At 40.9% G+C, this 25081-nt stretch overlaps 2 protein-coding genes across 4 annotated transcripts in view; one reads left to right on the top strand and one right to left on the bottom strand.

The window, feature by feature from the left end:
* Positions 1-2357, bottom strand: part of LOC142838469 (signal-regulatory protein beta-1-like) — a 28438-nt gene extending 26081 nt beyond the window's left edge. For both annotated transcript variants that reach the window (XM_075953945.1, XM_075953946.1), the window contains exon 1: positions 2214-2357. In XM_075953945.1, the coding sequence (XP_075810060.1) occupies positions 2214-2286 (73 nt within the window). In that variant the 5' untranslated portion in view covers positions 2287-2357. The remainder of the gene's footprint in view (positions 1-2213) is intronic.
* Positions 751-22662, top strand: LOC142838470 (olfactory receptor 5G29-like). 2 transcript variants are annotated; one of them, XM_075953948.1, is made up of 3 exons: positions 751-844; positions 6228-6323; positions 21261-22662. In XM_075953948.1, the coding sequence occupies exons 2-3, from the start codon at positions 6287-6289 to the stop codon at positions 22211-22213; spliced, it is 990 nt and encodes a 329-aa protein (XP_075810063.1). In that variant the 5' UTR covers positions 751-844; positions 6228-6286; the 3' UTR covers positions 22214-22662. The 2 variants fall into 2 exon arrangements, with proteins under 2 accessions (XP_075810063.1, XP_075810062.1); XM_075953947.1 differs by having other exon boundaries at positions 751-6323.
* The last annotated feature ends 2419 nt before the right edge of the window (positions 22663-25081 follow it).

Here is a 25081-nt window from a genome sequence, read left to right as displayed (position 1 = left end):
CTCTTGGGATTTCACCACGGTGGAAGGTAGGAATCACCCAGCCCTCTACCGCCAGTTGCTCATAGCGGGTCTCCACAGGGCGGCTCCACGCCCAACGAATTTGGCCCAGGTAAAGCAGGTTATACAGGGGTCAGAGGAAACTCCCTCTGCCTTCCTTGAGAGACTCAAAGAGGCTTACCGCAGATATACTCCCTATAACCCTGAAGACCCCGGACAGGAGACCAATATCTCCATGTCCTTCATTTGGCAGTCAGCTCCAGATATCAGACGCAAGCTGGAGCGTCTAGAAAATCTCAGGGAGAGTTCACTCAGGGATTTGCTAAAGGAAGCAGAAAAGATTTTCAATAAGAGGGAGACTCAGGAGGAGAGGGAGGACCGCCTCAAAAAAAAAAAAGCAGAGGAACGAGATGAGCGCCTCAGAAAAGAAGCTGAGGAGAGGGAAAAGGAAAGGGAGAAAGAGAGGGACCGCAAGAGACATAAGGAAATGAATAAACTTTTGGCCACCGTAGTGTCAGGGCAAAGACAGGATAGACAGGGGGGAGACAGAAGCCATTTCGGGCCGGTGGTGGCGCTCAATCCTGCAACCCTGCTGCCACTCCTGGAGGAGGGAGAGACGGACCAACACGACTGTCTCAAGATCCTTGCGGAAATGAACGGGACCAGACCAGACCTGACGGATCAAGGTACACTGACGGCAGCAGCTTTCTGCGGGAAGGTGAGCGAAAAGCGGGTGCAGTGGTAACTACGGAGACCGAGGTGATCTGGGCACAGCCTCTGCCTGCGGGGACATCTGCGCAGCGAGCAGAGCTTGTCGCCTTGACACAAGCTTTGAGGACGGCGGAAGGTAAGAAGCTCAATGTCTATACTGACAGCCGATATGCTTTTGCCACTGCTCATGTTCATGGGGAAATATACAGAAGAAGAGGGCTACTGACTTCAGAAGAAAAGGAAATTAAAAATAAAACAGAGATCTTAGCCTTGTTAAAAGCTCTATTTCTGCCTCGGAAACTGAGCATTATGCATTGCCCAGGACACCAGAAAGGAGATAGCCCTGAGGCCCGGGGAAACTGTTCCTTGGGAGGGTCTCCCCAGTCTGAAAGGCTGCCCACCTCGGGGGTCTTTCAATAATGATTTCCAAATAGAATGTTTCTGGTCACCTGTGGGAACCCATGGACTCACAGAGCAGTACTCCAGACACTGCCTCTAGAAAATGAACAATGTTCTGAGCTTCTCTCCTGTGGCAGTCTGTTGTTTACCTAGAACCCTTCAGTTCTATTCATAGTGAAGGGGACACTAGCCCATTGGAGCATGTGGCTCTAACAGACATTGACTTTCTCCCCAGTTCTTTCTGCCTTGCTAAAAACCATCAGATTACATTCCTGAAGCTAGTCCCCTAAGGTCTGTTCCAGTATTTGGACAATCCCTTTTCCTGAGGCTGACTGTCAATGTTCTGCTAACAATGTATTAAAATCCAGCAATCAAAACCCTTCTTAAGCTCACATAATTAACATGCCCAATTAAACTTAAGCACCCCTTTCTAACATGGGGGTTCCCATTTTTCCTTTATAAAATTACATTTTCCTGTGTGCCAAATTTGTCTCTTCTCTTTCCAGGACAAATATCCCAGTTACCCTTCCCTGGTTCTCTTCCCCTTATCCCCCTTCCTCTGTCTTCTGTCATTATCTCTTTATTTATTTATTTATTAAAAATTTCCACCTCCTCCCATTTCCCTCCCACTCCCCCTCCCTCTCCAGTCCTAACAGCAGTCAGAGTTCCCTGCCCTGTGGGAAGTCCAAGGTCCTCCCCGCTCCATCCAGGTCTAGGAAGGTGAACATCCAAACAGACTAGGCTCCCACAAAGCCAGTCCATGCAGTAGAATCAAAACCCAGCGCCATTGTCCTTGGCTTCTTAGTCAGCCCTCATTGTCAGCCACATTCAGAGAGTCTGGTTTGATCACATGCTCCATCAGTCCCAGTCCAGCTGGCCTTGGTGAACTCCCATTAGATCAGTCCCATTGTCTCAGTGGGTGGACGTACCCCTCTCAGTCCTGACTTCCTTGCTCATGTTCTCCCTCCTTCTGCTCTTCATTTGTCCCTCTGTAGTAATAAATCTTTGTCCCGAGAACTGGGTCTGAGAACTTGAACTTGGGGGTCCTGAGTCAATATTTTCCCTTTCACACAGGAGATATGGTTGTACTCCTAAGATATGCTCACCTGAGAGTCCCAGCAGTAGGGCCAGCAGCAGGACACTGTGAGGAGTGTGAGGCCAGGAGTCCAGGTCAAGCATGTTGAGAGCTAAGGAGCTTGCTCAGTTCAGGGTTTGTGCTGGCAAGATTCTGGGTGCTAATCTGCAGATACTAGGTTCTAATCTGGTATGTCTTCTTTTGCATAAGGGGTGTGACTGTATTGTGCTGAAACAGGAACCATACTGGCTATTTTGAAATAGACACACAGTCTTGCAGGCTAATGGAATAGATGAGTTATTTATCATGCATTTTAGAGGAACTGAGTGAGATATGCCTAGGAATTGCTTTCTCATTTTTATTTAATGAGTAAATGAAATTCTCATAGATGACAGTGTCTTTACTCACCTGATACTTATGCTGCTTCCATAGTTTGACTCTTTGATGAATATGAAGTACAGACTTACTTAACATCCCGGTTTTACTTTCTTTGAATATACATACAAATTGTGAGATTGCTAGATCATCTAGTAGTACTATTTTTTTAAAAAGATTTGCTTACATACTTTTAAAATTATGTGTGCATATGTGTGTCTGTGCATCTGAGTACAAATTACAGTCCAACGAGAATGTCAGTCACTTTGTAGCTAGAGTTACAGCTGTTTGTGAGTCACCCAGTGTGGGTGCTGGGCATTGAAGTTGGTAAGAACACTATGCACTCACTCTTTGCCCTGAGCCATCTCTCTTGTCCTCCTATTTTTAATTCTTGAGAAAGCTCTCTGTTGTTTTCCATAATACCTATACTAATTTACATTCTCACCAACCAATACAAGATCAACAAAATAGTCACTGTAGGATGCAGCCTTGACAAGTTCAATAGAGACCTAAATTTTATTCTACCCTAAGGCAATACCTGGTTCCAGGAAAGATCACTCAGGCACCACCCAGGAACAGACCATCCAAGAGAAAATACCTAACATTCCACAGCCCCCATGCACCCATCCCCCTTTCACCAGGACCCCATGAGTGAAATAACTGATTTAAGCCTACTGGAGAATACAGAAATGAAAGAAAGCCTTGAAAAAAAATTGAAAACTGCAAATTGAAAAAAAGGTGGGAAAACAATTAGTAGTCACATGGGTGAACCTGAACCAGCTCTACAAGGAGGAAGGGAAAGGTGAGGGCCAAAAGCAAAACAAGAACCCAAACCCTAGGAGGAAACTACCCCAGTGAAGCACTTTGTCTGAATTTCCTGTGACTTACACCAAGGCAAGGTGAGTACACAGCCTTTAAGCCGCCCCAGCCTCTGGAGACAAAACATGGGTCCTCCCATTTTCTTTGTTTTTGTTTTTCGAGACAGGGTTTCTCTGTGGCTTTGGAGCCTGTCCTGGAACTAGCTCTGTAGACCAGGCTGGTCTCGAACTCACAGAGATCCTCCTGCCTCTGCCTCCCGAGTGGGGTCCTCCCATTTTCCTAGCCAGCCCAGTGCACATGGTACCAGCAAATACCTCTGAGTTCTGTGTGTACCCCTACAAAAGGACTCAATTTCAGGCCATTCCCAGTAATATGCCTAGGGAAAGTAATCTTTTCTCCTTCTCTAGTATTGAAACTAGATCTGCATGATCAAGACATCTTGTATTAGTAACTCTTCAATTAGGATCCAGGAAAAAAGAGGTTTTCTTTCTTTTTTGGTTTTATAAGCAGTGTTTCACTCTTAAGTCATGACTGTCCTGGGACTCACTCTGCAAACCAGGCTGGCCTTAAACTGAGAGATCTATAGTCTATATATATATATATATATATATATATATATATATATATATATATATCTATATATATATATATATATATATATCTATTGTGGGATGTTTTCCTTTTTCCATGTTTACCTGGATTCCTGGACTTGAACTCAGGTCACCAAGATTATGTGGTAGCACCTTTACCCACTGAGCCATCTTGTCAACCCTGGAAACTACTTAAAATTAACTCCAGAGACTGAATCTTATCCATGGAATGGACCAGGGAAGCAGTGGGAAACTACCCAATAAATACCTTATTACACTGTGTCTTCATTAGAGTTTCTATTGCTGTGAAGAGATAACATGCCCATGGCAACTCTCATAAAGGAAAACATTAATTGGGGTGGCTCCCTTACGGTTTCAGAGCTTCAGTCCATTATTGGCACGGCAGGGAGCATGGCAACGTGCAGGCAGACATGGTGCTGTAGAAATAGCTGAGAGTCTTACATCTCACAGGCAACTGGAAGTCAACTGTCACACTCCCCAGTATTCTGAACACAGGAAGCCCACTCAGAGCCCACGCCCACAGTGGCACATTCATCAGTATTCTGAACACAGGAAGCCCACTCAGAGCCCACCCCCACAGTGGCACACTTCCTCCAACAAGGCCATATCCTATGCAACAAAGCCACACCTCCTACTTGTACCACTCCCGATGGGATTATGGGGGCCAATTACACCACACACTGCTCTGATTTAATTGTAGCCAATCAAAAAGTAAATAAAGTTCCTCAGTGCCATGTACTCACAAAGCAACTTTGAAGACGTTGTTTGAACTCAATGAGCTTCTAGTTTCCCATCTCCAAAATTAAGAAAATGTCAGTTAAGAAGACCTCCCACCGTCATAGAATTTGTCAACATTTTCTGTATTAAATTTGCCCTCGGATGTTTATATCGTTACCTCCTCCTGTTTCATCAGTCCTTGAGAACCCTGCTCTCCCTAAGGTGCAGGCTCTGAGCAAAAGGGGACCTACAGCTGCCCTGCCTCGACATTGGATAATTGCTCCTAATGATCTGCATATCTTATCAGAGAGAAAAGTCTAATTATCTTCTCCCCAGACAAGCACCCAGAGAGGAGCTTTTAGGCCTGCTTTCTTCTTTGCTTCCCAAGAAGAGTAGTGTTTTTGAACTTAGTTTCACCTTGGAGGAAAACACCCATGCACATTTGTATACACACATCCAACTTTTATGCCAATGAATTTTTAAATTCTGATTTCCTGAGTTTATAGATAAATGCTTAGATTGGCACAAGGGAGGTTGAGACTTTTTATGTACACTGAGGTGTATGTATAAATCTCTCAGTTCACTTATCACGTCTTTGAGCTCACTGATTCCACTTCCAACCTTAGAGGCCTACAGACTCCTCATTCTCATGCTTAATTTGCAAAGCAAACTTTCATCTTATATTGAGGTAAAAGTATATATACTCACGTGTGTAATTCTAGCAAAATGAGGTGGAGAGATGAGCTGTTTCCCCATTTTTTTCCCTAATGTCAGTAGCTTCCTGCCTAATTTTGGGTCCCTCAATAACATTTTCTGGCTGATTGCTTCAATTTCTCACTAGATACATATACAGATTAAAATGATGAGGCAAGCAAGCTGAGAGATATATGTAGAATATTACAAATAACTGATAAGGGAATCTTTAAAAAAAATTTCCTTACACACTGGGGCATGACAGAGATCTTCCAGTTGAGAGTCTGGGGAAAGAAACACTCTTTGAGCATTCATGTGAGCCCCTAACTCTGCCTAATAGTGTCCAACCATTTCCTGGTTGTATCTCCCACATGCTTGGTGGGTAAGGAAATATCTCTCTATGCAGGTGCTTCTGCCAAGGATCAGGGGATCCTAAATGTTGCAGTGACTCATTTCAAGAGAAGGCATCGGAGAGTAACCTTGCAATTGGCCTCAGGGAAGACATTCTTTCTCAGCATGAAATAAATGAATTTCTAAAGTTTAGGATAGATGGGTAGTTCAATGCTTAAGTTCTTACATAACACACACGAAGTCTTGGGTTCTATTCTTCAAAACTTAAAAAAAAATTGGCCACAGTCTTTTTCAGATCCATTTTCTTACTAATCCAAATGCATGTATTTCAAAGCTTATTATCCTGCTTGCCTCACTGAGGAAGAAACAGATTTAAAGAGGTTAAGGAGCAGCTCAAAGCCACAAAGCAGGTGTCAATGAATGGCTCTGAGGTTTGATGCCAGCTTTTCCGTCTCTAAACAGATTCTTTTTTTTTTTAGATGTTCTCATTCATTGTAGGACTGGAAGAAGAATGCATGCATGCATGGGTGGATGAGGAATGGGGAGAAAGCCAGGCCTATGCTCCATGCTTCAAGGTAAGCAGAGGTTCTTTGGCAACGTGGACCTAGGCAGAAGAGCCATCCAGATCTCCTTGATGAATCCAGATTGCAAATGTCAGGTGACAAATTCCAAATGATGCAGGGGACAGAGATTCTGTTCATATTTTATTCAAATGTAGAAGTAGTCTCTATTTCACTTTTGCTGTTGTATAAATTTTATTCATTGTGATTCTGTATGATCCTGCAGATGTGTATAAATTTTATTCATTATGATCCTGTATGATCCTGCTGATGTGGAGCAAGGGCCTAGAGAGTTTGTTAAATGCAACTTAACTGGTGATCTTCTGGTGACATCCTGGGCTTCTGATACTTCTTTGTCTTTCCGAAGTGTTTCTCTAGACATACTGAGAGAGTTGAAGCGCTTTTTGGAGAAAGTTGGGAGTTGTCTTTTGGATTCACATGAATCCTCTGGTTTCCCTGGTTTCTGTGATGGCCGTATTTTCAAGCTTCTTGTGTTTCCCACTACTGGACTCTCTAGCTGGCGATTTGATCTTAGGGTAGGTGGGATGCTGAGAATCTCCTATGCTGTCAAGGCCCCTTTTCTGGTCGTGCTAGTAGTAGTAGTAGATGTTACAGGAAGAACCACACAGAGTCTAGGAAGACCTGGAGATGTGTGGAATCATTGTTAATGAAAGCTAAATTGCAGTCTGGTTGTGTGGTCAAGAAGGTGGACTCTTCTGTCCACTGCCATGCCTGATACCCTCTTTCTCCCAAGTAATTTATGTTGAGAATACAAAGCTGAGGGAAAGAAAATTGAAATGTCATCTGATTAATGAAGGTTGGTCAGGAGTTCAGCTTTCATCATGACTCAAAGAAGAACCAAGGACAATACTTCACCTCTGAGCTTCTCATGATGTAGCCTTTACAGATAAGGTGACCTCTCTGTGTTAGACAAATAATAAGGCTGATGACTTTTGGTGGATGGTTACATCATTGAAATGAATAAGTGCATGCATGAATGAATAAATCTATTTTTTTTCTGCACTGGGATGAAACCTATGGTCTCTAGTGTGCTGTACCATGGACTTACATGGCAATCTCCTGCTATTGGGCAGTTATTAAGTAGTTGTGGGTTTCCACCCTAATTATTAATCTCCAAGTGTCTTGACTTGCTCACAGAAATTTATTGCAAACTCATAGTAGGAAGAGTACATTATGGGAATGTAGTTAAAGCAATTAAAATATAAATGAATACTTATTGAGCATCATGTTATGCTGCTATCCTAGGAACTTAGGCAAGAGCAATAGCTTAATAAAGGGAAATTAGGAGCTGAAAATAATAAAGAAGGGGTATCAGAAAATGAAAATAAATTGTAAGTAAGGTACAAAAGTATGGTAACTGGTGATATAGAACAAAACAAAGCAGGAAAAGATAATAAAAACTATGCACTGTATACAATTTCAGAGTGTTCGTAAAACATCCCCCCCCACAAAAAAATCATCATTAGAACAAAAGCTTGAAAGTAATGAACAAAGTAGCCATGTGCACCATGGAAGAAGAAAATCATTATTTATTAATATTTTGAAGCAAGTCTCAGATAAGAATTGTTAATATTATTTTTAATAAAAATGTTTTTCATACAATATATTCTGATCATAGATACTTCTTTTCCCACCATTCCTAGATTCTTCCTACCTCTCCATCCACCCAATTCCATACTCTCTCTTTCTTTTTTTTAAACAAACAAAACAGCAAACAAAAAAAAACCAAACAACAACTATAATGCTAATAATAATGAGAAAACTAAGAGGAAACAAAAGAAACACACAAACACACATAACAAACTCACAAAAACAGAAAATTGGAAACTACAGCGCACAAGCAAAAGATCAGAAAGACAAAAATGCCCAAACAAAACAATACGAGACTAAAGTCTACAAAAACACTGTGAGTTCATCTTGTGTTTTCTATCAGCTGTTGGGCATGGGACCTGCTTTATGTGTGGTTAATCTGCATAGTGAGACTTATTGGAGAAAACTAATTTTCCTTTGCAAGTGGAAGCCAATTGGAGACAGCCTCATGAACTTGGAACCAGCCATCATTCAGAGACAAACATTGGAATATTCATCTCTGAATGATGATTGGTTTCAAGTTCATATGTAGGACAAATACAGAAAATCACCAATAATATCTTTACAGCATTTATTTTATACCAGAATTATCTATTATCTCATAAATGTTTGAGTCATTCTAAGTAATGTTAATACAAGTTCAAGTTTTATTTATTCTAAGATATATATATATATATATATATATATATATATATTGTTTGTTTGTTTGTTTTTGTTTTGATTTTCGAGACAGCGTTTCTCTGTAGCTTTGGAGCCTGTCCTGGAACTAGCTCTTGTAGACCAGGCTGGCCTTGGACTCACGTAGATCTGCCTGCCTGTGCCTCCGGAGCGCTGGAGTTAAAGGCGTGCACCACCACCGCCCCGTGGTTTAAGATATATCTTTTTGCCATTTCAATTTACATTTCTCTTATTGTGAACATCTTTGAAGTAGTTATTGTTTTCATGTTAGACGTGGCTGTCTCCTAATTTCAGTTTGCATTTATTTATTTTACAATTTTGTGCATGCACGCATTACGTACTAACCACTCTCACCTGCCGCCTTCCTTCTCTACTCCCCTCCACCCTGTGCTCCCCACACAAACCTTTCTCATGTTCATATCTATTGGTTTTGTTTTGTGTTCCACTGTGGTTAACCAGGGCCATATGTGTCATCATGGACGTGGATCTGTGTGCTGGAGCCTGGTGAGGTGAGTTCATCCAGGAGTCCACAGCTAAAGTTACGATTTCCCCTCCTCTCAGAATCCACCAATAACCAACAGTTCGGGGTTAAAAGATAGGGTCACATGAACTCCTCCCATCTTTGACTGATTAGTGGGCTCAGTGCAGGTGAATGTAATTGTTGTGAGTATTGACTGCAATGGTTGTACGAAGAGAATGACATTTTTCAACCCATCACCCCGTATTCTGGATCTTACATACTTCCCGCCACGTCTTTTGGAATGTTCCCTAAGCTTTAGAGGCGGTGGTGCCAGTGACTTGTTTCGGACGGATTCCTGAAGGTCATTATTCTGTGTCTGGGCAGCCATGAGTCTCTGCCTTCACCCTTGGTATTGGACGGAGGCCTTTCAGACTGAAGCTGGGAGCTGCTTTTGTCTGTGGGACAGCTGTTGTGCCACATTGTTAACCATCTGAATGCACTTCCTGCATGGGCCTGCTACCCTTCCAGGTGGGAGTTGTTAGCTGGGCACTGGTACCCACCCGCTACCCTTCCAGATCGGAGTTGTTAGCCGGGCACTGGTACCCACCCGCTACCCTTCCAGATCCGAGTTGTTAGCCGGGAACTGGCACCCACCCACTACCGTGGAGTGGGAGTTGTTAGCCGGGCACTGGTACCCAGCTGTTACCATCCCCAACCCCCACCCGCGACCATGGAGTGGGTCTTCAACAGAGAGCAGCTAGTTATCTCCCCAGATGAAGCCCTGCACTCACATAGCTGGGTGTAATGCCGACTTTCAGAGGGCTTCTTTATACACCATTTATCTTTGTCAAGCCTTCCCCAACCCCATCCTGCACCATCATCTCCCTAGTTGCCCTCTCTCCCTACTTGGCATTACAGTCTTTTTTTTTTCGAGACAGGGTTTCTCTGTGGTTTTTTTGGAGCCTGTCCTGGAACTAGCTCTTGTAGACCAGGCTGGTCTCGAACTCAGAGATCCTCCTGCCTCTGCCTCCCAAGTGCTGGGATTAAAGGCGTGCGCCACCACCGCCCAGCTGGCATTACAGTCTTGAACAGAGTAGTTGCCTAGTCTGATTTCTTTTTCTTTTCTATTTTATTTTATTGATTGATTTTTATTGAGCTCTACATTTTTTTCTGCTCCCCTCCCTGCTTCTCCCCTCCCCTTCAACCCTCTCCCAAGGTCCCCATGCTCCCAATTTACTCAGGAGATCTTGTCTTTTTCTACTTCCCATGTAGATTAGATCTTTGTACGTCTCTCTTTGGTTCCTCAAGCCTACTCTGATTTCTTAAAGAATCTTTTACTGAGAGGGAGAGGTAAAATCCAGATTATTATAATTACTATATGCTTGGTGAGTAGTGGTGCTTTCAGTGAGAGAAATAGTAGTGGCTTCCACCAGATTGAGTGTGTGTACGTGTGCGTATGTATGTGTGTATGTGCGCACGTGTGTGTATGTCTGTGTGTGTGTGTGCACTGTGTGCATGTTTATATGTGTGTTCATGTACGTGTGATGACTGGAGAACATGTGATTGCACTGCACAAAGAATGAAAATAGTAAAGAAGGAAAAAGAAAAGCCCAACGTTTTGGCTTCAGCCACAGAACAAATACAGTTACTGTTAATTCACTAATTGAGATGTGTAAGGCACATTGGCTTAAGAAAGCCCCCGAGTCTGCTTTTGGACATAATGCTTTTAAGATGCCTAGAAAAACCTCAATATACTTTTTTCAGATACACCTATTTTCCTGCATATTTTATAATCTCATTTTTCTACACTGTTCAATAAAATTCCATTGTGTGTATGTGTCATATTTTCAATACCCTTTCCTCTGTTGATGGACATCTAGGATGATTTCCTGTTCCTGTGTTATAAGCAGAGCAGCACAATGCATTTGCAGAAGGCAGACTCCTTTGATACATACTCTGGATTCTCTTCAGATTATAGAAACCTTTTGCCTTTTGCTAATGCTCATTGAATTTAAGGTGAAAGACTCCACTGCGTCTCTGTTATTTTTAGTCCCCGTAACTACCAGGAGATGTTCAGCTTCCCTTTTGAGAATTTCCCTCCCCATGCTGCACCCCACCCCAGTCTCTTCTGATGTCCTCTCCTGTTCCCTGCTAGCTTTTGCCTTCCACACGATGAGTTGCTGGGATACCTTATATATAACCTCACACACTGTCCACACCATCTCCATGGAGTAAATGGTTCATCGTGATGGTTCATCGTATGCTCTGCTCTTCTTGTAAGGGTCTGTTTGCTTGTATGATTTCTGACTGTTCTCTCTGGGGAGAAGAGAAAGGAGAACATGGGCCTAGGCTGGCAGTAGCTAAGTGCCTTGCCTGAAGCAGAGAGTTGAAGAGAGGCAAGGAATCTAGACGCAGTAGCTTTCTTTCTCCATGATGCTCTCACCGTTATCTTCATGGATTGTTACAGAGGGGCATTCGTACCCAGTTTGCTTCTGCAGCACTTGAAATATCCTTACCCTTCACCATTCTAGAATTGCCGCTGGGCACAGCCTGGTTAAATCCATCACATCCTTCAAGAAAGCCTTAAACTCAAGTTCGGGTTTTTCAGATTTTACGTAATTAGAATTTAATCTCCATTTTTTTTTTACTATCAGATTCTTTGGCGGGAATAAAGGGGAACGTAGTCACCAGATTTTTATTTCACAGTATAGGGAAGTAGCGCGTGCCCTCTGGGTTTCCCAGTTAGTCAGGCGACTCTTTCCATCTCGCTCATGGCTGTCCATGCGGTTCTGGAAGGACCAGGACATGCAGTCTCAAACGTGTACTCAGGCTGGCGGTGGGGTGGGAATGTCATTTAGTTAGCTCTGCATACAAGTGCCTTCCCTGAGTGTCATTCCTCAGCTCTGCATCCTGTTGGGCACGCCACTCACTTTGTGTGTTCCAAAGTAATGCTTATATTCAACGAACAGTTGACTTTTTGACATGGGGATGATGTGAACATTGTCTAATACGTGTGGAGCATAGGTTGCTCAATCACCATCTAAAGTTATTTGCTCGCAGCCTCTGAGAGCTCGTCTTTTGTGGTTGGAGAATGGCATGTGACAGAGGCTTTTCAAGTCAGGACTCGATTTTCTAACTTGGCATTCAAAGCATTGTTATCGTCCTCCCCGGTTAACCTTGTTTCCAGATGAGTGACACACTATATTTCAGATAAGCAGTCATTTTTAATGTATCTGAGTCTATCAAGAGTCTTCAGGAGAGGTCCCTTCAAGGACAACACAGAGGCATCTTTGCACCAGTGAGGAGCTCACCATATGAATATATAAAATCTGAGTAGTTCTGAAAGCTTTGTAGGGGACCTGTTCTACCCCAGTAGCTAAGGTCCAGAGTATCCAGCCTTAACTACTGGAGAGAAAGAAAAGATGCTATCAGTAATGGGCAGGGAGACAGTAATTCTCCTTGTTCCAGAGAGGAGCAAAACCGTGGAAGTGGGAGAGAGGATCCCCCAGAAGCTGAAGAAGAGACAAGAACGATCAGCTTGAGTGTGATCTGCCAGGGTTTGTCACCCTCAAATCTGGTCTTAATGATAAGGGAGGGTATTAATACAGTTTCAGACAGGAGTAGCTAAGGAGAACTCACGAACCATCTAATCCTCCTAAGGAACTAAAAGACCAATACTGGAATAGGGTAAAGGAAGGATACAAAAACATTTCCTACTATGCCTTTAAATGCTTACGCTTTAATTGTGCTTTTCTGATTTGTAGTAGTACTGACTACATGTTTAAAGATACGAATACTCTCAGTAGGCTTACTCGTTTTTCTCTATATTTTCCTTTTATTGAAAATAGCTTTTCCCCTTCAAATATTATATCCATCACCTGGCTCATAAAGTACTTTTAAACACCCAAGTCACCTATACCTATTTCCATTAGAACAAATTAATTTTCAGTTCTCTGTAGAAAAACCACATATGCATGTCTGTGTGCATGTGCTTGTGTGTGTCTGTGCTTATGTGTGTATGTATGTGCATGTCTGTGTGCATGTGCTTGTGCGTGTCTGTGTTTATGTGTGTGTGTATGTGCATGTGTGTGTGCATGTGCTTGTGTGTGTCTGTGCTTATGTGTGTATGTATGTGCATGTGTGTGTGCATGTGCTTGTGTGTGCTTCTGTGTGTTTTTGTGCGTGTGTGCTTGTGTGTATGTGTGTGTGAATGTGCACGTGTGTATGTGCATGTACTTGTGTGTATGTATGTGCATGTGTGTATGTGTGTGTGAATGTGCACGTGTGTATGTGCATGTACTTGTGTGTGCTTCTGTGTGTTTTTGTGCGTGTGTGTTGTGTGTATGTGTGTGTGAATGTGCACGTGTGCATGTGCATGTACTTGTGTGTGTGTGTGGTGTGTGTGTGCTGTATGAGTGCACTTACGTGAGTATGGGGATGCAGATGCCCACGTGTGCATGTGTGTGTGTGCATGTGCTTGTGTGTGTCTGTGCTTATGTGTGTATGTATGTGCATGTGTGTATGTGTGTGTGCATGTGCTTGTGTGTGCGTCTGTGCTTATGTGTGTATGTATGTGCATGTGTGTGTGCATGTGCTTGTGTGTGCTTCTGTGTGTTTTTGTGCGTGTGTGTTGTGTGTATGTCTGTGTGAATGTGCACGTGTGTATGTGTGTGTGAATGTGCACGTGTGTATGTACTTGTGTGTATGTGTGGTGTGTGTGTGCTGTATGAGTGCACTTACGTGAGTATGGGGATGCAGATGCCCACGTGTGCAGGTGTGTATGTGCATGTGTGTGTGTGTGTGTGCATGTGCACATGTGCATGTACTTGTGTGTATGTGTGTGAATGTGCACGTGTGTATGTGCATGTACTTGTGTGTATGTGTGTGTGTGCATGTGCACATGTGCATGTACTTGTGTGTGTGTATGGTGTGTGAGTGCTGTATGAGTGCACTTACGTGAGTACGGGGATGCAGATGCCCACGTGTGCATGTGTGTGTGTGCATGTGCTTGTGTGTGTGTATGTGCATGTGTGTATGTCTGTGTGAATGTGCACGTGTGCATGTGCATGTACTTGTGTGTATGTGTGGTGTGTGTGTGCTGTATGAGCGCACTTACGTGAGTACGGGGATGCAGATGCCCACATGTGCAGGTGCAGATAGAGGCCTGAAGCCACAGCTGGGTACCCTGCTCTACCACATTCACCTCTGTGTTGTGCCTAGACTGGCTGACTAGTGATTTCCAGGGGTCATTCTGTCTCTGTCTTCCCTAGCCAGGATTACAGGCAGTGGCTTTTTACCTGGATACTGGGGCTCTGAATTCAGTTCCTTATCTTAGCCACTGTATCATCTACCGATCTTCCAAACACATTTCTACAAATCTACCATGATCCACCATATCCTGTTGTTTGATACATTGTGAAATGTGTAGAGACAGCCGGACTTGCCAAGCTTTCAGAAAGTCTCCAAGAAGGGCAGGCATTCATTGAACATATCATAACAGAAACCAGAAAACTAACTCTGATTATAAATAGCTCTTGATATAAGACATACTTTTACTTTGAAGAGTGACTTCAACATCGAGTGACTGGTAAAGTATCTGACAGGCACATTTGCATCCCAAATGTAACAGGTGGGTAAGAGCCCAGGTTAAGCAATGCTATTTTAAACAAGATGTCAGAAATTGCCAGGTTGGAGGTGAGTCATGTGGATCAGGTGTTTGCAGTAAACCCAGAAACCTTCACAGAAACTTCAAATGGTATATGGGATAGTTGTGACCATTGACTGACTTTGGAATCTGTTAAAACCGGTTCATACTTATCTAATGTAAGTTGGGATCCATTTTATGAGCAATGAAATCTAACTATTATTTGTATTTAGGGCATTGATACCACTTTACTAGTGTTCACTATGGCCACCTGGACCTCTCCTCCAAATGGCCATGTGACCCTGGGTCTGGAGAGTATAAGAAAACCTCGCTTCCTTGTTTATAAATTGAGAAGTTGGATTCCGTAACTTGGGGAATGCTCACTTCTTAAATGTTTCCTATGACCACGAATAAGTTAATAATCCACAAACATCTGACTAGGGAGGGACAGGGTTTGTGTGAACTTGTTACGATTAATTACTTTTCATCGTCCTACCAAATGGAAAGAGCTGTGACATGAAGGATCAACAAGTCACATTTGACTGGGGAAAATGTGTGACATTTTTAGTTGACATTTTATTTGGTGTAAAAAAAATTAGACCATTTTCTTCTTTTTGGACTACGTTTTGACCTTAATGTTTATTCCGATAACACCCAGCTGTCTAACCGTTCATATGACTGAGAAAAAGACTACTTGAAAATTACAAAGTAAAAGCCTTCATGAAGTTTGCATAGTAGGTGTGTAGTTTTGTATCTGCATTTCTGCAGAGGAAATAAAAAGGTAATATAGGCCAATAAGTGGAGTGTTCTCCAAAGCAATCGCTTGATGTTGGGAAGGTAAGTCTCACGACCTGTAGGTAACATAAAAGGAAGTTAAGTGGTTGTTAAAAGATCCCACGAAGACAATTTAGTTTGGAGAATTTTAGTCTAGGACCTAATTAGATTTTCTAATACAGAACCCCTCATCTTGTGAGTAATTGGATTCATAGGCACTGAACTGTACAAATAATATCACAAGATAATGTTGCCTCCAGCCCCCTCCTCCCTTAAAAGAGCTCCTAAGAGACTAAGTCGTAAAGGTTGATGTCAGATGTTATAAAGTGTATTGTATCCTCAGACATGAAGACAGCTTTGCTGACCTGGAAATGAGGTCTTGAGCTGTTGCTGTGATGGGTAACATCATACCCAGATAACACAGCAGGACTTCCCCTGTACTCTGACAGGCTCCTCACTCTCACCCCTTATTCTGAGGTTTAGAGTTTTAATTTCACTTTTAAATAATTTTTATGGTTTCACCTCTAGTGGATCTAGTCAGACAGCACCATACTTTGATCTCATTCCTGTCTGGTATAACAAGAGGGCTCCTTCAAGAGTGACTTGGTTTTCAATCGTTGTTTTCCTGACTAGCTACATTACAATTGGTACGATCAGACATTCCTTGTATCTTCAAAGAGTCTTGTTTGAAGAGGGCGGGGCTTGTGGTGTAAGAGACAAGCATAGCGATGAAACGAAGCATCGCGATGAAACCTCTGCAACCTTCCTGTAAACATGTGTTTTGACTTCATAAACATTCAACTATCTTAATAAGTAAATCTTACTTCTGATGGTCTTAAAAGGTGATTTAGAGCGTGCAAACCAGCTAACCATAATTTTGCTTTAGGGTGTCAGCTTTTTAGAAATATCTGGTTTTAAAGCCAGGAGCAAAATTGACAATCGGGGTATTTGGAGTTACATTGGAAAAGGAGTTCTGTGGCATGGTCTGAATAGTGGTGATTGAATTTCAGGTGTGCTGTGCTTTGAAGCTGGAGAGCTCTTTGTGTGTGCATATGTCGCCCTCTGCTGACAATTAGTTGTAATTGCATGAGCCGGGTTTCAAAGCCCGCTGCAAAGGTGGAATTCCCAGTTTTCGTTTCTTAGAGGCACAGCTGGGGATGATGATTCAAGTTTGCATAATTTGTTTAGGATGTAAATGAAGGAACAGGAGTGAGGAAATGGCAAAGGGGAAAGGTGGTCAATAAAAGGTAATTACTAGTACGTAACTGAAGTTTAGTATGAGTTGACGGTTTGAAACGCTTGTCAGAGCAAACCTACCCTCAGTAAATTGGCAGCATGTGGGGAGAAGGGAGGGTGATAGAGGAGGGGATTGAGAATATCAAGTTGGGTAAAGGACAGAGAGGAAGAGCAAGGAAAGAGATACTTTGAAAGAGGGAGCCACTGTGGGGTGAATGAAAAATCAGACACAAGAGAAACTCCCAGGAATCCACAAGGATGACCCCAGCTAAGAATCTTAGCAATAGTGGAGAGGATGCCTTAACTTCCTTCACCTGTAAGCAGATTGATGACTATCTTAATTGTCATCATAGAAACTTCATCTAGTAACTTATAGAAGCAGAGGCAGAGATCCATTGCTAAGCACTGGTCTAAACTTCTGGAGTCCAGTCACAGGGAGGCAGGAGTGAGATTACAGGCAAAGGGGTCAAGGCCATGATGGGGAAACCCACAGAAATAGCTGATTCTAGCCAGTGGGAGCTCACTGACTCCGGACTGACAGTGGGGAGAACTTACGTAGAACCGAACTAGGCCCTCTGGATGAGGGTGACAGCTGTGTGGCATGGGCAGTTGGTGAGACTAACAATGGAACCAGTATAATCCCTAGAGCATGAACTGGCTCTTTGAAAGCCCATTCCCTAAGGAGGGATACCTTCCTCAGCTTAGTTACAGGGAGGAGGGCCTTGGTCCTGCCTCAAGTGATGTGGCAGACTTTTCTGACTCCCCATGAAAGGCCTCACCCTCTCCGAGGAGTGGATGGGGGTTGGGATGGAGAGAAGGTGGGAGGAGCGGGAAGATGTGAGAGAGAGGGAACTGGGACTGGTATGTAAAATAAGATTGTTTTAAAAATAAATAAATAGAAAAGAACAAAACAAACGAAAAAAAGTACTGTTGGTGAAAATTTCCTGTCAATATTTGTGTATACGTTATTGTATACGTTCTTTGTACTCCCATTGATACTTAAGTTGAATGTTCTGTCAATTATTGAGAGAATTATAATGATATCTCCCACATCAATTGTGAGTACATTTGTTTTTTTTCTCAGATTTCTATCTATTTTCGCTTCATAATATTTCAAGGCTCTGTTTTGTATTGTGTAAACACTTAGGAGCACAACGTTTTCGTGATAATTTAGCCTCACTATGACTACAGAATTGTCTTCTTGTGCTTGATAGCTTTTTTTGGCTCAAAATATGCTTAGTCTAAAGTTAATATAGCTATATCTAAGTAAACTGTTTCCTGAGATCAATACCATTAGTAAACAAAAGAGCTGCTAATGAAATATTGTAGAACTTTATGGTAAATCTTCCTGAAACAATAAAAGTTTCAGAGACAGTGGTGATTGACATGGGTGATCTGTGCCACCCTTGCTAATTCTTTCTTCTCGTTAATGGGATCTCTTTATCCTTGCTTTCCTGTTTCTGCTAATCTGTTCCTGGTTTTTATTTCCTCTTTAATTGATCAAAACCTTCTTATCTTTCTTGACAATTTCCATTTCTGAAAGTAAATTTTCACCTGCTCCAGATTCTTTAGCAGTTCAATAGCTGTTTTTATTTTTTTTAAATAGAGAGGAGCCAATGCTGCTTTAATATGTTCTTTTATATTTACGTATAATAATAACTTGTTCAACAATGTTCCCAATCTATAATGATAATAAACAACATTAAGAAGTACCTAATTGGTATTTTATACTTAAGAAATACTTGGTAAACATGTCTAGCAATTGTATTAACTAGAGATTGTTCCCTTTATTCTGGAGAAAAAGATATGGACAGTCTTGGCTTACTTAATATGACAATAAGAAAACCTGGGTTGGGGTTTATGCTTAAATGATATGGTTTTAGAATGGACACAGAAAATGACTTCTTCCCAAATGCTTCCAGTATATCACTCTGATGATGGAAGAAAAGATGATGATAAGGAGGATAGATCAGGAACACACACACACACACACACACACACACACACACACACACACTTTGTAATGACACACAGTTAGAAAACAATACTTGGCCAAAATGCTATTGAGATCATTTAAAGTTTGTTCCTTCAGGTGTAAACCCTGGAGGCTTAAGTTCTTTGGGGATCTGGCTCTGAATTATCATATAAAGCTTGAATAAGGTCTCTTATTCTGTGCAGTCTGTGACTCAGTGTTAAGTTCAGGGATTCTTTCTTCAAGCCTAGCTCTATCAGGGCGGGAGGTTCATCATCTGTAAGTCACTTGTCTCAGACAATTGCCAGAATGAAGAAAATCAGATCTTCTGTCTTCTAAAAAATTACCACTTTTTTTTAAAATGTAGATAAAAGAGATGCAGAGAGGATATTCTTAAAGAAGTGAGTACACTGGGCTTTGATAGATAGAAGTTTTGAAACATGATGGAGAAATAGTAATGGTGTGAATGGGGGGGAGCACAGTCTTCCACCCCTAGGATATTTACTCACAGACTTATCAGCATTTACAGTTGGTCTATGAGTTTTTTCTAAACCTATTTGCATAAATATGAAATAGAGATGCTGGTAGCAATAGTATACCACATTCTTGAAAATCACCCCAGAATTTTAAATTTCCACACCATAATAAACAATATATATGTGGCATAAGACACAGTAGCTAACTTCTTTGGAAAAGATAAGCATCATCGAAGTATAATTTTCTAACATCAGAAATATATACCAATTGATTTGTCAGTTGAGACCAATTACCCACTTAATGAATTACTCCAAACAGCTTACACTCAGATAATTAATAAATAAATAATAGACTGTTTCTGAACCCGTACCGATCTGTATTACACTTTGTCTTAATACACTTATCCTAGTAAGTTGCGTGAGAGTGGACGTAAGACATGAACCAACCCTTTCTACAATGGAGAGCACTCAAAAAATCTAGATCTGTCTGTTTAACTGCATAAAATACACCCAGACAGCATCAGCATAAGGATGCCACTAAAATACTAATAAACCACACAGATTAAGTCATTTAAACTATCTGAAATGTGATGGTGCTTGGCATATCATGTGGCAAACTGCTTTTTCTTTGAATGAGCACTTTGCTGTAGAAATCAGATATTTTTGTATAGACTATCATATACAATAATCTAGGCGATTTGGATAGTTTCTACTATTGATTATCTCATATGTCACACAAAAATATAGTCTTGAAGGTTTTACCTTTATTAAACTGTGATAAATGTACCATTTTATTATTATTTGATTTGATAGTAGCAGTGATATATCATAATAACTGATTTTAAAGAAGATTGCATATATATGGGAAATCATATAAAATAATTTTATGTTATTTTAACTTTGGGGATTCTTAATTTTCTATGCAATTTCCTGATAATTTCATTGCCCCTGAAGGTTTGTCAGACACCATGATCTCTAAGAAAGCATTTCTCTTACTTTTCCATGAAAGCATTTATTGGAAGAATGCAGTTGTAAGAAATTTTGACACCCTTTCTTTCTTCTCAATCTGTCATCTTACATTCTTTTTCTTGATGCCACGTTTGACTTCGCACGAGTCATACACTGAATTTATTTTATCTGTTCATTGGAAGATCAGTATTAAATAAAAATTATATGTTTTACTATTCTTTCAAATGGCCATCCTTTTTCTTTTTGCCAAGTGTGCAGTTATATTTCCATATCTTTTTATAATTGGGATTAGAAAATAGACTGAAATACATTCATATGAAATACACCTTTGTAGTATTTTTATAGTTCTCATTATTTAGTAAGAATTTGATGCCATATTTAACATTTCTCTAATATATGATACAGGATCTTAAACTTCCAGTTGTATTTACAGAATTACCAATAAAAGTATATCCAAGTAGAATTTCTGAAATTTCTGAGTGCGTGTATGTGTGCGTGCGTGTGCGCGCATGTGTGTTTGTGTGTATGTACCAGAGGAAAACCTCAATGCCATTCCTTAGTACTGTCCACCTTGATTTTGCAGACTGGGTCTCCACTGCCTTAGTGGGATAGACCAGCTGGGGAGTCAGCCCAAGGCATCTACTGTCTACTGCCTCTGTTTCTCCAGACCTGGATTTACACTAAACACATACCATCCAATCCCCTGTTTTCATTGTGAATTCTAGGGAGCAAATTTTATTACTAATGTTTACAAGGCAAATACTTTAGAACCTGATCTATTTCCTAAACTAATTAAGAGAGCTTCATTATTCCACTATATAATAAGATGAGAAAAGGAGAGAAATTTTCATTACAAATGCAGTCTTAAAATCAAAGGAACTGTTGGATCAATGAAGTTAGATAACTCTAGATGGGAGGATGCTCATCCCAAAAAGTTCAAGGGTTTGGTTGCTGAAGTCTGCATAGGATTTTGTACAAGTGTCCAGATCTTGTAACTAGGAATATTATTACCACTCAGCTCAACCGTGCTGACCAACTGTCTATAATAGACCTATTGAGGATAATCTGCTATTGATTTCAGATATCACATGACTGATATTTTGGTAAGACATAATTCTTATTCTTTTAACAGATCCCAGCTTACTAATGGAAGAAAAGAATCAGACAACAGTGCCCGAGTTTCTCTTCCTTGGCCTCATAGATAACCTCTATCAGAAAATTTTCCTCTTTATCATATTTTTCTTTGTTTATCTTGTCACCCTGGGGGGTAATGTGGGAATGATCACTTTAATATGGGTGGATCCCAGGCTACACACCCCTATGTACTTTTTTCTTAGTCATCTGTCCTTTGTAGATGTGTGTACCTCTTCTTCCATAGCTCCCAAGATGCTGTGTGACATTTTTACCGAGATCAAAGTCATCTCTTTCATAGGCTGTGCAGCACAATTGTGGTTCTTTGGTCTCTTTGTGGCAACTGAGTGCTTCCTCCTGGCTGTCATGGCGTATGATCGCTATACAGCCATCTGTAAGCCCTTGCTGTATACACTCATTATGTCCCAGCATGTCTGTGTGCTCTTGGTCATCGGACCTTATGCCAATGCTATTATAAGTACAACGACTCACACAACCTTAACCTTTTGCTTACCATTCTGTGGGCCACGTATTATCAACCACTTCTTCTGTGACATTTCCCCATTGCTATCTCTAGCATGTGCGGATACCCAGATCAATAAGTTGGTGCTTTTTGTCTTGGCTGGAGCAGTAGGTGTGATTACTGGTCTGATCATCCTGGTCTCCTATGTCTGCATCTTGATGGCCATCTTGAAAATTAGGACAGCCAATGGGAGACGAAAAGCCTTCTCCACTTGTTCCTCTCACTTAGCAACTGTCTCTATCTTGTATGGGACTCTTTTCTTCATCTATGTCCAACCTAATGCTAGTTCCCTCCGGAATATTAATAAAATGATCTCCCTATTTTATACTGTTGTGATCCCCATGTTGAATCCCCTCATCTACAGCTTGAGGAACAAAGAGGTGAAAGATGCATTCAGGAGAACATTGGAGAGGAAGCACATAGGTGCTTAAGATAGAATTCTCTCTGTGACATGCCTAAGTTGTGGGAGCAAAATATACATTAAAGACCACTGGAGTGAGATTCAGAGGTTGCAAGGGAGTCTTTGTTCTTCTGATCACAGAATATTTCACAAACTTGTGCCATATCTGGATGGAAACTAGTTTAAAGTTTTAGCAATTTTAGTGAATTTAACTGTTCATTGAAATGGTTTGGTTAACAATGCATCTTCAAGGTGAAAACCATATTTTCAACTCAATGTTTCAAGTCATAACAGTCTTCCAAACAAAAATGAAATTATAAAAAGTTCAAATTCTAGTAAAAAAATTAGACATTTTGATATTTTGGCTAAACACAATCATAGGAACAGAAAATGCATATAGTCTTGCTTGTTTCTAAGGCCTATTTTTATGTATAAATATTTTACAACATGGATGTAAGTGTTTATATGTGTAAACATGTGTTTACAGTGTCTGAAGAGTCCAAAAGAAGGCGTTGGATTCCCTGGAACTGAAGTTACAGTTATGAGCTGACATTTATGTGCTGGAAATTGAACCAAGTTCTCCGGAAGAGTGGCCAGTGCTCTTAACTGCTGCTATCTCTTCCTTCCCCCTATTTACATTTCAAGATTTCTGGGAAAACATTTTGAAAAATTTACTACTTCTTTTCAACTATCTTAAACATTTTGCCTCCTAAAACTTTCAAATGGAATGCATTTGAGCTGTAATGTATCATTTAACTTAAAGAAAAATTTGACTATGCCTGTCTCTTTCTGCCTCTGTTTCCTTTGGTTTCTATTTCTGTCTATGTCTCTGTCCATCTGTGTGTGCGATCGCCTGTCTGTCTGTCTGTCTGTCTGTCTCGTGTGTGTGTGTGTGTGTGTGTGTGTGAGAGAGAGAGAGAGAGAGAGAGAGAGAGAGAGAGAGAGAGAGAGAGAATGTACATAAGTGCATGTGCCACGGCACACATGTAAAAGTTAGAGGACAACTTTAGATGCCAACTTTCACACTCCACCTTGTCTGAGACAGACTCTCTCATGGGCCCCTACATACACAAAGGTACCCAGCCTACCAGCTTCTAGGGAACTTTTTGCCTTTGCCTCACATCCTGTAGTAAAATCACCAGGATTATCAATGTGAGCTTCACATCCATCTTCTTGTGGGTTTTAGAGATATGAACTCAGGTGGTAAAGTTTGCATAGCAGGCACTTTAATGTTTGAACTGCCTCTGCCCCTGATAAAAATACTTCTTTAACAGGATTTTCTAGGTCCTGTCTTCCCAGAAACAATTATTCTTGATTTCAACTTTTCTTCTCTATGCCATCGCATTTTGGTAGCACCTACATTTGAGAGCAACTTCTTTTAAGAATGTAACACACTAAGCACAAATTGAAACAAAAGTATCTATAAGCCTCCAGTGATTTCACTGAAAATTGCCAATGCAATACTACCATTGAACAGATGCTAAAATGTTCATTTCATGAGAACAAATATCCCACTAGTTTGATGCTGCACTATTTTTCTTATATAATAAAAATATTTAAAATTTCATTTTACTACTTAGCTATGCTCATTTATTAGTGACCAGAAACTTGAGACCTTCTTGATAGTTACAAGTGACATTTTTGGAGGAGGAACAAATAAATGGAATTGATATCTCACAATGTTTTTGCTTATCATGTTTTGCAGATGTCGTGAAAATCATTTGTAGATTTTTTTTCTCATCAGTTTTCGCTAGTGTGTGTACACTGAGTGTGTGGCCCAAGACAATTCTATTTTGTCCAGTGTATTCCAGAGAAGCCAAAAGTTGCACACCTGATCTACAGCAGCTGCCTCAACGAGACCATTTTGTTCTGTGTAGGTAATGGAAAGCTATACTGTGCCAGGAAGGCATGGGATATGCTTTCTGTAGTGCAAGAATATTCAAGGGTGCTCTTGCACCTCATTAACACTTGAATCACTGTTTTGAGCACAGTCCCAAGGTTTTTTGTTTTGTTTTGCTTTTTGAGATACGGTCTCACTGTGTAGCTCTGGCTGTCCTCAAACCCACTTTGTAGATCACGCTGGTCTCAAACTCTGGTGTGCTGGGATTAAAGGTGTGTGCCAACATGTCTGGCTTTCTTTCTTCCCAAGTTTTGATATGAGACCTGGAGAAGTTGTGAATTCAGCTTCCTTAGCAGTGCATCTCACCATCCATTCTCAGGTTTTCCAGGTTGCCTGGTCACAGAGAGCAGGTGGTGTCTTTTAAACTTTATTCCTTATCTGGCTTAACATTAGGTTGGCTATTTTTATTTACTCATTTTACATCCCGACCCCAGTTTTCCCTCTCTTCTCTCTTCCCTGTCCATCTTTCTTCCCACCTCAAAGTAGAAATAAAAACATCATAAACTAGTAATACCACATATGGGTACATATCTAAAGGAAATGATGAAACTCATTAAGATCTTCACAATGATTCTCATTAAAAAGCTATTAACAGTTATCTACCTAGGAAATAATCATAAGTGTCCATCAGCAAACAAGATAATATTGTATATAAATACAATCAAATACTAACTATAAAAACCACTAAAGTTTTCCATTTATGACAGCATGGGTAGAGTCAAAGAACAATTAACATATTCTGATTAAAAATTAATTAAAAGTTAAAAGAAATAAAAGATAGATCTCTTGGCAAAAAGATCCCATGGAAAAAGATCCTCCCCTTTGCATAGGCATACATGTATCTACATGCATGCACACATGCACAATTTTCTCAAAAATGATTTCTTTGAAATAAGACACATTTAGAGTATTATAACCAAAAACTATTGAGGCAATGTTAATTTTGTCCTTCAGGTGTATGTAAGCCTTTGAGGTTTGAATTCTTTGGGGACCTGGCTC

Source organism: Microtus pennsylvanicus, chromosome 19, assembly GCF_037038515.1.
Source record: "Microtus pennsylvanicus isolate mMicPen1 chromosome 19, mMicPen1.hap1, whole genome shotgun sequence".
Classification (NCBI taxonomy): Eukaryota; Metazoa; Chordata; class Mammalia; order Rodentia; family Cricetidae; genus Microtus; species Microtus pennsylvanicus.
The sequence above is the reverse complement of the archived record's forward strand: the minus strand, read 5'-3'. Positions and strand labels throughout refer to the sequence as shown.